This window comes from Myotis brandtii, unplaced genomic scaffold (genome assembly GCF_000412655.1).
Source record: "Myotis brandtii unplaced genomic scaffold, ASM41265v1 scaffold36, whole genome shotgun sequence".
Taxonomy (NCBI): Eukaryota; Metazoa; Chordata; class Mammalia; order Chiroptera; family Vespertilionidae; genus Myotis; species Myotis brandtii.
The window spans coordinates 4173812-4190565 of record NW_005363836.1 but is presented as its reverse complement, the minus strand read 5'-3'; the positions used below and the strand labels follow the sequence as shown (position 1 = coordinate 4190565).

Below are 16754 nucleotides of genomic sequence, written 5' to 3'. Positions count from 1 at the left end.
GTTTCTTTCACTGCTTTCGAGACAAAAATACACTTGCTGATAATTTCAGGTCCAGATTTCCTATTCTGGGTTCCAAGGCTTTCTAAAATCTGATCCCATTTTACTATGAGGACTTTCTCCCACCTCTCACTGTTTTTCAATAAGCATTTCCATCTCCAATAGGCTGGCATTCTCATTTTCTTTTATCTTTATGGATCTTGATTATGGTTTATCTTTATGGGTCTTCACTAAGAAGACACACATGAAAAGCAATAAGGTGACTTGAATTCAAGAATTGAGGCAAAAATAGACATAAGAGAAAAAATGAGTAGTGAAGTTGATGATCTAAAAAATAATGACCAGGACAGCATGATGTTACTGTCTTAGATCTAAAGATGAATTGTTTCATATGGTGCCTGGTATAAGACTTAACCCCTCAGTGGCTACCATGTTTCAATAACTGAGTCTCTCCCCTGTGTATTCTCACAACAAATCTGCACATGTTCTCTTTTTTGGGGACTGTTTTTTTGTTTGTTTGTTTGTTTTTGTTTTTATCTCTCACCAACCACCTTCATTGAGCAAACTCCTGTTTATGTTTATGATCTCATTTCAAATGTGGTTTCTTCCAGGGAGCCTTATCTGACCTGCACTAGCTCTGTGTTCCCCACTTGCTAGTATTCTTTAGTGTGTATTCTCATCTAATCTTTTTTCCTCTATCTTAGCTTGTACTTTAAAAAATGTTCATATGCTTATCTGGTTAATCTTCATTTGACCACTAGGCCTTAAACTCCATTGAACGCATATCTCCATGGAACCCCAGCACCTATTCCTGGGGCTGCATACAGTAGAGACTCAATAAATAATTGTTGGAGGAAAAAACGAAAACTAGCCCATTGTTCCCTTTTTCTTCACTATCAGCCTACTGACATGGTGAAGACCGTACTGGGCCATGTAATGACGACTCAGGCATGTCACATACAGAAGAAGATCAATTTCATAATGCTGAGGAGGATACCACAACCAACCCAGAGTCCACTCGAGTGACAAGCCCAGATGTTGCCAATTGGTGACTTTGATTTCCTACTCTGCTTTCTCCCTATTCTCTTCCGTGAACCTCATCCCCGGAGCCCAGACCTATGTTTGAAAGTCTTCACTGCTTAGCAATAAAACATTTCCACTAAGTACTTGATTTTTGGCTTCTTAGTGTATATGTGTGTGTTGGTGTGTATAATATATTCCCTCTTTTGGCCCTATTCTGGTTCTCTTTATCATTTCCCAATCTGTTACTTAGACATCCATTCTACCCCCAAAATACTTTTAGAAGCTTCCAATGACTAGTTTTTATCCCCAAATTAAAACTTCCATATGTCCCTTACCTATAATCATGAAAAGTCAGTTCATAAAAGCAAAAGGGATTCCCTGGACTGGTATTTTGTGTTATACCTTGGAAGAGCTCATATCCCACATACAGAAGGAAATTCTGGAGTAGGTATCTGGCATATTTATTTCTAGAAAATATATCTAAAGTTCATACAGAGAGACAATGAAAGCTTATCCCAAACTATCTTAAAACATGTAATTTTTAAGACATGTTTTTCTGGACATCAAAGTCCAGATGAGATGATTGGAGGCACTGATAAGCAATAGTGATATTCATTCATTTACTCAACAAATGTTTTTGAGCATCTACTAGGTATGGTTCTGGGTGCTGAGATTATAACAGCAAACAAAACAAAAGTAACACACAAAAACAAGTCCCTGATTTTATGAAGCTAACATTCTGATACTGAGAAAAGATTCTACACAAATAAATATGTAATCTGTCAGATTAAGTGGTCAGGAGTAGAAGTTATTTCTTCTGAGATACTCAATTCATGTCCCACAATAGTCTTCATTTTTCTTCATAAGAGTTCTCTGTGCACTTGTGGGATTGAGTATGGACTTGGTCTGGGTTTTGCCTTTTGAAAATGAATAGGAAAGTTGCCTTCTCCTTCCTAACATCTGGACTGGGGCTTCTTCTATTTCTCCTGTGGTGAGATGCTTCCTGGGATAACAATAGCCTCCCTCCCTTTTTCTGCTCCTTTCTTTGTCAAAGAGAGATAAAGTGCCTGGGAAGGATCAGAAACAAAGACCTATAAGAAAAAGACAGCAATAACGAGGGTGGTTGGAGCTGGATGAATAAGGGCTGTTAGGCCTTTCTGTATAAGGAGCTCCAGTGTGAAGAATGTGAACTAATTCTCTCCACTCAGAAGAATCAATGTGGACTGACGTCTAGACACAAGGAATTCAATCGACAACAAAACCGACTGTCAGAGGGACTCAGACACTGTACTAAACTGTGCTCTCAGGAGAGAAGTTATGGAATCTCCTCCTTTGTCAGTCTCTGAGGACAAAGTAGACATCAGTCTGCCTGGTACAAAGAAGAATCCTTTCCTGCAGACAGATGGTCTGCAATTTCATTCTGGGATTATGTGACTATTTCCTTCTACTCTCTTAGATCAATGATCATATTTTAAAATGGTTACATATCGTATTTTACTTATTCCTTCCATAATATCAATCCCTTCATTTGAACTCTAAATCTATGCTCTTAACCACTTTATCACAGCCACTCAGGAAGGACTAGGGCCAGTCTGCTGCCTCCTTCTGGACCCAGTGCTGTAGGGCCCTCTTGTCCCGGGGCCTCTGCCCCAAGGCCCGTGTCTCGGGCTAAACTTGTTTTTTTTTTTTTTTCAGAAAATGACTAAATGTGGCTGAAGCATAGTTAATAAAATTGCAGCTAAGATGAGAGTGTGAATCATCTGTCATCCCCTGGTTTTTCTTTTACTAATCAACTGTGAGAAACATTTCAAAATCAGAGAGCAGCAGCAAAGAAATATGAGATACTCAGACTTCTTGAGGCAATTAGTGATGAAAGAGCAGAAGGCAGATCAGTCTTCCTGCCTCGACAGCCTTAAAATACACCCTGAAAGAAGACTTTGGTGTTACACTATTTGTGACAGATTTTGACCATAACACATTTTCTAGGAGGAAATAGAAATGACTCACTTCAGGACATGCATTCCACCCTCGCATCAGCAGAGATGAGATGGGCTTGGGAATCGAATAGCCAATGGGAGGTCTGATGTGGTGGTAAGCCATGTCTGCCGCTGCTGCCGCTGCAAGCCAAAGGATCACGTCAGTTTTGAAGCTCACATGTTCATTTCAAGAAACATATGAACAGGCAACAATAATCAGGGATCAATCTGTACATCGTCAGGAGAGAATCAAAAAGATTCCTATGATTATTTTTAAAGGGTAAACAAAACATTGGATAATTTGATACTGAAAGTGTATCTTTATAAATTCATTCATTTGGTTGTGCAATCAAATAGTGAGCAGAAGGAATATAAACAGGAGCAAAGGAGCATACAAAGGAACATGCAAATAGCAAGTGATTGAGTGTGTGTGTCTGAAGGATAGGGTAGGTACATACTGTTATAGGAAATAACGACTGGAAGGCAGATTGGACCAGGCTGTACAAAGCCATAAATCTCAGGCTAACGAGCTTACTCTACACATAGCAAGAAATGGGGTGCCACTGAACTTTGCACTTTGAATAACTTGGGCAATATAGGTTATTTTTTAAGCTCAAATCCCTGGTTACAAGAATGTTAGGATTTTAATTTTTAATATTTACAAATATTAAAAAATATCAGAGACTTCAGATTCATCTTTTTAGCTAAGACCACTCATTGATTGAACTCCCTGGTGCTGCCTGCCTGTTTGGATTTCTGAATATTGCTCATCACGAACTCCCCATTACTGTGTTATGATTCTTGGGACTTTGCTGCCGATTACTGATTGCTGATTATTTTTCTGTTCTGCAACCAGTGATTTCTCTACTCCCTTGGAAACCAAGCTGATAGCTACTTTTATTAAATACATTTTGTATCAGGCATCATGGTATTTACAGACATAAGCTCTTCCAATCCCTCTAAAAACTGCGCAAGGTATGGTGTGTGTTACTGTTATGTGTGGGGTGTGTGTATATAACAAGTTTTCAATTTAGAAAAAAATTAAATATCACTAGTAGTTGCTGCAGCCCATAGTTCTAGATTCCATGCTCTCTTCAGCCACTTCACATTGAAAATACTTTGTGAACAACACATGAGGCTCTTTTTCTTCCCTAGAAAGACTGCTCTGAGCCTGTGGGAGGCTAAAGATCCAGGGCATTGCTGCTTCCTGTCTTCTAGATTGTGGTGTCATAAGCATCTGTCTATATCTTAGTGCCTTGAGGTCTGACCTCACCCACTACTTCTCCATCTCAGTTTTCTCCAATTAAATTCTGTTTATAGATCTGATCTAGTGAAATTATATGCAGTGTAACTTAGTATTTATGGGTCAGTCAGAATTAGTATCTAATTTTGCCAAATGTAAAGTTTATACTTATTCTTTGTAGAATTTTAGAAAATTAAGAGAATTATAAAGGATAAAATTTTATTCAGAGGAAACAAGTGCTAAAATATTTTGAATACTTCTTATATAATATTTATATAATTGAGCTTATGTCTAATATACAATTATGTAATACTTTCCCCCTTAAATTAAATATAAGCATTTACAATGTTATTAAAATTCCATGTTAACATATTTTTAATGACTCTACATTTAGTGTGATTTGCTTAATCATTCCTCAATTTTAAGTTGCTTAAATTTGGCTGCAAACACTTCAAAGAATGTCTTTTCAATATGACTTTCTTGATTTCACAGATTACTTATGATATTTTGAGAGGTGAAATTAATATATCTAAGAGGATAATTAAAGATGTTTAATACATCCTGTTCAACTGTTTTCCTGAATAATTGTGCTATATTATAAGTTCAATACCAAGTGTGTAAGAAGGTTTTTATTATACCTGCACCAGAATTAGGTTTTCTCACTTTATGATAGACTCTGCTAATATGAGAGGTAAATATATCAGCTCATTTGCAGTTGTTTAAATTTTGTTCTTTGATAAATATAAGGCTTAATATTTTTCCAAACATTTATTATTTGTCTTTAAAGTCTCAGTTCATGCCCTTTACCTGCCTACCATTTTAATATTTCATTTCAACAGCTGTTCTAATCATACAATGGTTTCAGATAGAGGGCAGTCAAAAATTTCATTTCCTCTTTTCTCTCCAATTCCTTTGTAGAATAGTAGCACTGTCACATTTGCCCACGATTTCTAGCACTATCAGATAGAGTTATGGTTGCTAACACTGAGGGGGGAAAAAGACCAATCAGATCATGTGCAGCAAACTTAACATGACATAAAATGTGTCTTTTGTGTTAAAAAAAAAAAAAAAACCTAGGCATTTAGGCTCCTTCCATCAGCCACTCTTGACTATTTTTCATTATTTTTAGAATGTGGTAAATAAATAAGCAAACAAACTGATGACCATTTGGATATTGTTGAGCTGGAGCAGCTATAAGCACATAAACCAGTGTTGTGCACATATTTAAACTAATTATACACATCCTAATGGGTGGGGAGGGACTATTCATAAAGTGTGTTAAACTCAGATGCAGGTGCCAAACGTCTCCTCTGAAACTCTTTTAGACTCTGATATCAAGCATATAAAGTTACTTGTTTGCTTCTTGGCACTGCGTCTGGAAAATCAGTTTAAGATGAATGATATTTAATTCTTCATTATTCAAAGTAGATTCTGCAAGGCCTTGGCATCTCCTTCTCCCTTTTGCTTTATGCACTCTTGGCAGTGGTACTACTCATTAGCCCCTCCGCCATAAAGCGGGCAATGCTACATGAGGGGTCATGGGATTGAAATTTGTCACCTTTGAGATTGCTCTGTCAATCTTGCCTAAGTAGCCATGCTACACTAACAGCTGGGAAATTTTCTGGTATTCCAGATTCAGAAAAGTTACTGTAAGCCCATTAATCATATTTTACCTTGATTGCTACATGAAATATGTTAAATGATTTATGTAAATCTTGGTTTCTACTTTCACAAAGAAAACTGTGCTATTAAAAGGGAATAAGGCTACATTAAAAATATCAATAACTTTGTATTGAGCACCTATTCTTTCATCAGCACTACCCTGAAATAATTTTCAATAGTTTAGTAAAGCTTACAATCTAGTTTCTAGAGTAGGGCTGTTGAATAGAACGTTTTGCAATGATGAAAATGTTACTCTGCGCCATTCACAATAGCATGTGGCTATTAGGCACATAAAAATATGGCTAGTGTAACTGAGAAGCTGACATTTTAATTTAATTTAATTTTGATTAATATAAATTGAAATAGCCATGTGTGTCTGATGACGTCCATATCAGACAACACAATTCTAGTGCATCATTGTCTCTCACTCCCATTATCCCCAAAGAGGTTGAATTAAACACAATGTTGTGAGTCAGCCTCAAGGGTTTACACAGCACTGCTGTCGATCTGTGGATTCCAGTGCTTCATTTTTTTTTAAATCAAAACATTATCAAGAAAAGCAAAGCTATGAATGGAGATTGCCAGTGTTGTCTCTCAAAAGAGGCCCGTGAAGAAGAGACCAGGCATTAAGCACAACATGTGATAGCCTTCATTCATTTATTCATGTGACAAAATGTATTGAACATTCTATGTGAATGATAGTAGGCTAAAAAAAAAATAAAGTGTTACACTTTTCAATAAAATATGGTAAATAGATGCTTAATTAATGAAGAAATGAGTTACTGGATTTTCCCTCTGTTTTTCATAGTTTCCTTGTGAAATGTGATTTCTTTTTCCTGGAGTCCTCTTCCCTTCCCTCTTTTCTTGCATTACATCTACTGTCACTTAGGTCATAGTTTAGATGACCTCTAAACTATGGGTATCCTTCCTGTGTCCTGCCACAGCATAATGCTTTACACTGCATTACCTCTTCATTTGTTTGCCTCTGCAAATACATCACAAGTTTCTTGAGGTCAGTGACTGTGTGTTTTCACCATGGTATCTCCTGTGCTCAGCACAGTGACAGGCAATTACAAGGCATTCAATAGATATGCACTGAATGAATCAATAAATGCGATAGTTCAAAATAAGGGTTCACTGAAAATAACATAAATCATGGTAAATAGAAGTCAGGAAACAGTATTTGTACAAACAAGTGAAGATGAAGGATTAATGCCAATTAATATCTTGCTCATTATTATGTTTTTAGGACTGAGAATAATTCCTATTCACCAAGAAACATTGCAGAATGAATATAATGTTTAGTTTAATATCAACTTACAATATAATTAGGTCAGTTGTTGAGATCTGGCAGCGTATTTAGTACATAATACTATCTTTTGTTCAAAGCCTTTGGGGAGGAGGGGCTTCCATAAACTGAAGCAGTATGACTGTTAAGAAATGCCCTTAACAAGAAAATGTGGAGGCTTAATTTCCAGTCTGGCTTTACTTTGAACTCTCTGGAAGATCCTAATTAAGCTAATTTGCTTCTGTGAGTCTTAATTTCTAGAGAGCAGTTAGGACGTAGTGTAATGGTGACAACCATAGGCTTTGGGGACAGGGAGCCATACACTTAAATTTTGGCTATACCTCTTACTAGCATGTGACACTGAGCATATATCTTACCCAAATAGGATCCAAACCACAGGATACCCTTGGAATTAGAAGAGACAGAATACATAAAGCATCTGACACATTGTCGGTCCCACATAGGGTTAGCTGCTGTTCTTGCTATAGTTATTACCTACATCTCCAAGGGTCTTTCTGATTCCTTTTATCCTGAGCCTAGAGAACTGTTGTATGTTTTCTGTCCTGTCTAGACCAGAAATCTTAGTTCCTTTTGAGGTTTTCTTTGGGCTTGAACACCAAGTAAAACATTGCATTGAGTTAGTGTGAATTACAAGGCTATAAACCACGGCCATTGGGGAGAGGATGACTATGCAGCTCTTCATGATGAACTTAATTAGCTCTGCATTGCTTATGGATAAATTGGTACTAGATTTTGAATCCCTAAAGTAATCAATCTCTTATTCTCCTATGTTTTATAAGAGGAAATCTAGGCATGCACATTTTAAAAAGGAGAGCAATAAAGTACCATGTTTTGTTTCCAAGTTTTGACTAAGAGAAAATTGCCAGAATGTTGTTGTTTTTTCCAATTTGGATTGTGTGTATGTGTGTTCCGAAAAACACAATTGATTCAACTTCATTGTTTTTAATGGGCAGGGTGTGGTGAAACAAAGCACAGGCATTCTACTGTCTCAGCAAGAGCGAAGACATTCTTTGTTGAACTGACACTTTTCAATGATGTATCACCAGAGCGTAGAGCATCTGAGAGAGACCATGAGATTGCAATCTTGAGATTGTACTAAGAATGGCTTAATTTTTTAAACCACATCCCATTCTCATTACAGACTGTCAGAAGAATAGATTAATTTGCACCATTGTCTGTTCTCATTGCAATCTTTGTCAGTGTAATGAAGTATTGGGATGTTAATATCAGCTATATTCATAGAAATATCACCATCCATTGGACCGATTTGATCTGTGTAGTTATTGGCTGGCTCCGCTCTTCTCAGTGAAAAACTGATAAGGGTTAGCGCAGCAAACATAAGATTTCAGAACTTTAGCTCACTCCTATTTTCCTATAACTTGACAACACACAGTCCACATCATCCATGTGCTTATGCCTTTTGAGGTTATTATATGTATGATGTTTTAGGATCCTAAACATATATGGAGAAGAACATAATTATCAAATATTTAAGCAGGGGTAGCAAATGGCTATAAATATGAGACCTATGACATAACTGCGTCTCTAAATGTACTTCAATTCCTATGTTTTAAAGCCATATGTGAGACATAAAAATGTCTGCAAGCCATATTTGGTTCCCGGACTGCAGTTTGCAACTCTGAGTTAACGTCTCAATATGAAGTCTCACCCAAATCTGGCTAGAATAAATTGGCAGATGTTCTTAATTTGCTGTCACACTGCAGACTTAGAGCCTGGCATTAAGGAATCCCAGGGCACAGAGTTGAGTCTCCTCATGAACCAGCTGGCACCACACAGGAAAACAAAAGGAAAACGAGAGGCTCTCTTCTTTGGCCCCAAACTCTAATCTGAAAGTGATCTGCAAAATTGGTTACCTGGTTAGAAGAAAATGGATTGGATACAATTTATATTGATGGATTAATTCATCCCAGATTTCTTTTTTAGTTTTTCATGACATATCAGGGGCGACAGGCCCAGGGGAGAAATCAAATTGGAGAAGCAGGTGTTGGTTTCTTTCTCTGATGAGTATCCAAGACAGTTCTTGTTTGCCAGGTCATACCAGCTCCTTTTTTATTTTGCCTGGTTCTTTCCTCTCTGCTTGGCTTCAGACGTTGGCTCCTTCTCCTTCGAATCTAATCATTTCTCTCACAAATTTGCTCTCTTCCTATATGCGTCATGCTCCTGCTGGCTAAGCCAGAAGTCTGTAAGTCATCTTCGACTTCTTCCATCTCCCCTCCCCCAATGTGCTCCCACCTCAATCTATCAGCAAGTTTTATTAAAATCTTCTGAAGCCAACCTCTCCTTTCTCTTCCGAAGCCACTACTCCAGTTAAGGTTTTATACATTCTCTTCTTTATTACTTGATTTCCTTGCCTATGCTTTGAATCTCTCAATCCAGCTTTTGCTTTGTAGCATCTTAAAAATAATAATATAATGGTACTATTACCCTACTTAAAATCCTACAGTGTCTTTCATTATTGACACACAAGGCCCTTCCACCATCTGGCTCTAGTTTTACATTTACAGCATGTCTTGCTCCTGATCCCCTTTTAGTCTCTGATTCATCCCTGTTGTATTACAGTGGAACCTTTTTTCTCAAACTTAATTCATTCTGGAAGGCCATTCAAGAAGCGATTTATTAAAAAAATGAATCATTTTTTTCCCATTAGAAATACTGTAAATGGAATGAATGTTCTAGACCACCTAATGATTCATGTTTTAACCTTTCTTATATACAGTACATGTTTACTCTACTGTTTAATCTATAAACAAATACTTCTTTTCTTAAATTTATGAGCCACCCCCTACTAGCATTAAAGGAATCACTTTCAGCGCTGGGCTCAGGGGTGTCTTTCAGGAGGTCAGTGTGCAGCATCTGGCTTGTTCACATATCACTGTCTCAGGAATGTTGTCACCGGCTAATTGCTTTTCCTTTATCCAAATCAACAACAGTTGTTTTTTTAACTCTTCAACTGCCTGTGATCATTGTTTCTTTTACAACCTTAGCAACATCAGCACTCTTGCTGGCCTCTTTATGTTTTAAAATTGTGCTAGTCATCCATTTCACCAGCAACTAAAGCAAAACAAACAAACAAACAAAACAAAAACGAACAAACAAACCCACAAAAATATTCACAGCACAATTTCCTGTGATGTTAAACACAGGAGGGTTAGTGGTAAACGGACTCACATTCTGTCCTTTGTTGCCTGAGGGATGCTTTTTGTCAAGCTGATGTATCAGCATGAAGGGGTTGTCAGAAAGAAAACCTAAATTTTGTTCCACAACCAGGACATTTTTCCTGTGAACAACTTAGTCCAGAACTGAATTGTTCAAGATGGGAGACGTTGGAGAACTGAGGTTTGACTGTATTTGTGGCTCTCTCCTACCTCTGAACCTTGCCCATGCTGTTTTCTGCTGGGACATCTTCTCTATCTCCCCACTATTTACCTATTGAATTCGTACTCATCTTTAAAGATGGAGTTCAGGTATCAGCTGCTCTAAGAATCCTTCCTTGATATCCTTTTGCCACCACCAGTCTGGGCAGGAGACCCTCCTGGGAGCATCATAAGCACACCGTGCTTCAGTATAGTTAGGCCTTCTCTGTACTATGAGGGCCTGGCAATGCCCTATTCCTTTTTGTTTTCCTCTTATTCTAGCACCATTCTTGGCCAGAGGAGCACTAAATGATCACCTAAAGACAATAATAATAACAGCTAATACTTATTTATTGAGTGTTTACTAATGTCAGCCACCATCCAAACCCTTTGAGGTAGGTCCCGTTATTATCACCACCTTAAAAAGAAAGAAACCGAAGTACTAAACTACAGCTTGTGTAAGTAGCTTACATGAGGTCACAAGATTCATGTTCTTATACATTATGCAAATGTTCTGTAGCCCATACACTGTTAGCCTGGAAAATTCCTTAAGAATTGAGTTAATGGCCAACATCCTAACATCTTTAAATTTTTAAACAAATACATAGAAATTAGTTGATATGGTAACAGTGAGCAGGCACCCTGTGTTCCTTCATGGTGTTATTTGGCTGGAGCTGTGAGCCCCTGCCCCATTGCGTCAGAACACGTGATTTCCTGTTCATCACACTGTGCTGTGTAGAACACTTGCCTGCTTCTGCTGGCCCTGTGGGCATAGTTCTTTCGAAACCTGGAATTATAAGGTTAAGTTAAAAATATACTATGTAAAAGAGACCCTGAATACAAGTTTTTCTGAATGCATACCCATTACTTGCAGAAGAGTCAATGCTAATATTTGTGCCCTACTTTTATATTTCTCCCAGGAGATAGGATTCTGCCATATCCAGGAGGATGAGCCATGTGTAATGTTGCTATTACTGTAATTGATAATGCTGTCCCACATTGTAGTCATGGATTTGTTCCTCATGGTAAATGGCTAATATGCAGCTTATACTGAATGTGATGCTTCACATGATTTATTGCTAAACATATGCTAGATTGCCTAACCACTGCAATGATATTAACAGTCTCGTTTCTTGATGCATGGCTACTGTCCCACTTTTAAAAATGCAGCATCTATCATAGGCGCACTCTCTTTCTAATAACGTACTATAAATTCTAATATCTGGGATATTGGAATCCAGTTATTCTTAGGCAAGACTTTTAACTGTTCTATTATGTAATATTCTCCTCCAAAAGCAATAAATGTTTCTGTGGGTACACGAGAGAGGGAATCTCCATCTCTTTGAAATATTCATTTTTTAATTTGCAAAGTATAATAAAGAGTAGAGAAAACAACAAAACCGTATGAGTGAAATGTAAATACTATGATAAATGATGACTTAGGGCAGGGAGGAGACTGAGCTTAAGTCAATATTGAAGAATTAAGGAAGATGTTTTTGGAAGAAGTACTATTGAAGACCTAAAGTAAATTGGAGTTAGTATGATGAAAAGAGGGGCAGAGTATCTCTGACAAATGACATGGACGTGAGAGGAAATGGGGCATGTTGGGGAAATGAAATAGAAAAGTGGCTGGAACATAGATGAGAGGCTGCAAGTGGCAGCAGGGAGATGGGGGAGAAAAGCAGGGGCATAATTATGTGGATTGTTTTTAGGAATTTTGTTTTTATCTTAAGAGCAAAGAAAAAACATTAGAGATTTTAAGTAAGGGAAGCCAGATGATCAAATTTGAGTTTTTAGAAAGCTAAATCTAGTTATAGAATGGCAGTTGGTGAGGAAAAAATGCTGAGCAAAACTGGAGACAAGGATACCCGTATGATACTGCACACTATTCTGCATGTGAAATAAAAAGTAGCAGTAAAGAGGGTGGTAAGTGTATAGATTTGAAATATTTAGAAAGTGAGACTGAAAATAAGCAAAGTGGGGGGGGGATGAAGAAAGGAAAAAAGAGAGGAAGGGAGGAGAGAAGGAAAAAAATCAGGAAAGAGAAGAGCCAAGGTGACTTGCAGTGTCTGTATGGGCTTCTTGGAGAATGAGTTCCACTCAAGTATAGAATCCTAGGAAGCCCGAACCCTGTATTACCTTTCGCCCTTATCTTTCATCTTACATTTGCAGAGTTTTCAATTGACAAAGTTCAGTCACAAGCATCATCTCATTTAATCCTCAAAGCAATCTTTGTGGTGTCATCATTAACTGAATTATTAAAGAAACTGCAAAAGGGCAACATATTGAAGGCACCAAGAGAAGGCAAGAGTCACTAGAGCTGGGGAAGTTAAATGATACAAGCAAGGTTAGGGTCTTGCAGGGCATATTAAGAATTTTGAGATTTAATCCTAAGAACATGGGAAGTCATCGGATAACTTTAAAAATAGTGACATAATCAAGTCTGTTTTTAAACTATCATTCCAGTGTAGGCATAGGGACTAAAGAGGAAGTGGGGACAAGAATAAAAGGGGAACAGTCAATAGCTATTGCAGTAATTTAAGTGACCAAGATGGCAGTTTAAACCAGGGTGGTGGTGGATAAAACTTCAAGAAGTAGATAGATTTGAGTTATATATCTCACCACTTTATTCAGTGTTACACTGAGGGTCCTTGCCTTGTGTGAGAGGCAAGAAAAAGATATAAAGACACATAGAAGAAATAAATAAAATTTTTCTTTATTCACAGGTGACCTAATCATCTATGTAGAAATTCATAAAGAATGTATAAAACACTACTTGAACTGATAAGAATCTGAACAATAAAGATTTAATAAAAAAAAAAGATATAAAAGACACATGGATTGAAAATAAATAAATAAAATTTTCTTTATTCACAGGTGACCTAATCTTCTATGTGGAAATTCATAAAGAATGTAAAAAAACACTACTTGAACTGATAAATTAATTTAGCAACTTTGCAGGGTACTAGGTTGTTATTTAAAAATTTTAATTATATCTCTATACTATAAAAGAACCATTGGACATTAAAATTTAACAAAAAATAGCATCAAGAAACAAAATACTTAGAAGTAGGTCTAAAAATATGTGCAAGGTTTATATGATAAAAACTAAAACACACTGATGACAGAAATTAAAGAAGACCCAATGAATGGAGAAATACACCATGTTTATCATTTGGAAGATCCCATGTACCCAAAGCAATTTTAACAAAGAAGAACAAAGTTGGAGGGTTCATATTGCATTTTAAGACTTACTATAGTCTATCAATAGTCTGGTAGTGATATAAAGGTAGACATATCAATGGAACAGAAGAGTTTATAAGTAGATACACATAGATCTGGTCAATTGATTTTAAAAAAGGTACCAAACATATTTAATGGAGACAGTTTTTTCAACTAATCATGCTGAAAAATTGGAAATGTATATAAAAAATAAACCAGTAAATTCACAAAAGAATAACAAACTCAACCAATACCTTGTACAATTTTTTAAAAAGGACCTCAATCTCGCAAATATAAAACTTAAACCTATAAGTTTTCTATAACAAAATATAAGAAGAAATCTTTGTGCCCATTGGTGAGACAGGAATATGTTGTTAGGATACACAAAAAATTTGACTTAATTATTGGTTAAGTAGATTTTATTGAAATCAAAAACTTCTGCTATTTAAAAGATATTGCTAAGAAAATAGGGAGGTAAGCCACTAACTAGAGAAAAATACTTGCAAAAAACATAGCAGATGAAAGAGTTCTACCTAGAACTTAAGAACCCTTACAGCTCAATAATAAGGCAATTTGAACAAACCGGAAATGTATATAAAAAATAAACCAGTAAATTCACAAAAGAATAACAAACTCAACCAATACCTTGTACAATTTTTTAAAAAGGAACTCAGGAATATGTTAGGATACACAAAAAATTTGACTTAATTATTGGTTAAGTAGATTTTATTGAAATCAAAAACTTCTGCTATTTAAAAGATATTGCTAAGAAAATAGGGAGGGAAGCCACAGACTAGAGAAAAATACTTGCAAAAAACATAGCAATGAAGGAGTTCTACCTAGAACCTAAGAACCCTTACAGCTAAATAATAAGGCAATTTGAACAAACTCTTTACTGAAGAAAGAGATGTGAACAGCAAATAAACACATGAAAATATTATCAACATCTTGAGTTATTAGAGAAATATAAAACAATACCACAATGATATAGCATTATACACTTACTCTAGTGACAGGTATTTTATCTTAATAATTAAAAAGTGCTGGCAAGGATATGGAGCAGCTGAGATTCTCATATACTGCTGGTGGGAATCCATAATGGCACAAACACGATTGGAAAAACTCTTACATAAGATCTAGTAATCCATCTCATGCATTTACCTAAGAGTAATGAAACATCCATGCAAAGACTTGAGTGATTTTAGCAATCTATATAATAAAGAACCAGGGTCCTAACGACCGAAGGCTTGACCAGATCGGAAGTCAGTGCTGGGTTGCTATGGCAGCCCAGCACTGACTGGGGCCGCTGTGGGCACCCCAACCCAGCAGCTCGACCAGACCGGAAGTCAGTGCTGGGTTGCCGTGGTGGCCCAGCACTGACGGAGGCTGCTGTGGGTGCCCCGACCCAACACTGATTGCCTAGGGGGCTGTGGATCAGGCCTGGAGAGAGGCCTGCAGAGAGAAAGGCAGGGTCTGATTCCCTAGGGGGCTGCGGATCAGGCCCTGAGAGAGGCCTGCAGAGAGAGAGGCAGGGTCTGATCCGTAGCCTCTGTGGCAGCCATTGATCAGAACTTGCCTCTCTTTCTCTCCTGGCCTGGCCAACAGTCATGCCTCCATTTCTCTCCAGGCCTCCACCAGGGCTGCTGATCAGCCTGCCCTTCTGATCTGGCCCCGTTGATAGGCCCAGAGACACTGACTGGCATAGAAACTGACCAATCAGAAGCAAATATGGGTGAATGTAAGGAGCCAATGGCTGCCTAGGAGGCAGAGCTTTTGACGCTGACTGGCATAGAAACTGACCAATCAGAACCAAATTGGCCGGCAGAGGAGGGCAGTTGGAGGTGAGATCAGGCCTGCAGGGGAGGGCAGTTGGGAGGGAGATCAGGCTAGCAGGGGGGGGCAGTTAGGGGTGATCAGGCAGGCAGAGGTAGTTAGGGGCAATCAGGCCAGCAGGGAAGGGCAGTTGGGGGTGAGTTCAGACTCGCAGGGGAGGGCAGTTGGGGGCAAGATCAGGACAACAGGGGAGGGCAGTTTGGGGTGAGAACAGGCCAACAAGGGAGGGCAGTTAGGGGTATTCAGGCAGGCAGGAGGTGGTTAGGGACAATCAGGCAGGCGCAGAGAGTTAGGGGTGATCAGGCAGGCAGGCAGGTGAGTGGTTAGGAGCCAGCGGTCCCAAATTGTGAGAGGGGTGTCCAACCGCTGGTTTAGGCCCAATCCCACAGGGTCAGACATCACCCGAGGGGTCCCCGATTGGAATGGGTACAGGCTGGACTGAGGGGAACACCCCCCCCCCCCATGCACGAATTTCATGATAGGCTGGCCACTAGGCATTTACAATATAATTTATTTAAAATGTATTTATGATTTAATTTGAAAACAGGCCTCTAGTTTTATTAATAATAGCCCCAAAGTGAGAATAACTCAAATGATCATCAACTTGTCAATGTATAAACACAATGGAATATCACACAGGAATAAAAAAGAATTAATTACTGATCAATGCAACCACATAATTCCATTTATATGATATTCTGGAAAATGTAAACCTATAGGCACAGAAATGAGTTTAGTGGTTGGCAGGGGCTGGAGGTGGGAAAAGTGGATTAACTCCAAAGAGACACCAGGGAACTTTCTGAAGTGATAGAAATATACTATTTTGTGATCGTATTTGTGGATATACAACTGTATATATTTATTAAAACTCATTTAACTGTCATCTTAAAATGATAAAATTTACTGTATATAAATTATACTTTAATAAACTTTGTTTTTAAAAAAGAGTATCACAGTATAAATGATAAAGATGGTGGCTTGAGCTAAGATGGTGGTGGATGGGGTAAGTAGTGAATAAATTTAGATGTACTTAGGATATAAAATCAACATGAGAATATCAGTGAAATGCCAAAGAATATGAGAGGGAGGAAGATGTATCTCTTTCTTATGAAAAA

General features: G+C 37.8%; 1 protein-coding gene across 1 annotated transcript in view; it reads right to left on the bottom strand.

Moving 5' to 3' along the window:
• LOC102250129 (serine/threonine-protein kinase TNNI3K) overlaps positions 1–16754 on the bottom strand; it is a 317621-nt gene that overhangs the window by 73701 nt on the left and 227166 nt on the right. Inside the window, exon 22 of the mRNA XM_005871916.2 lies at positions 3028–3137. Coding sequence (XP_005871978.1) covers positions 3028–3137 — 110 coding nt within the window. The remainder of the gene's footprint in view (positions 1–3027; positions 3138–16754) is intronic.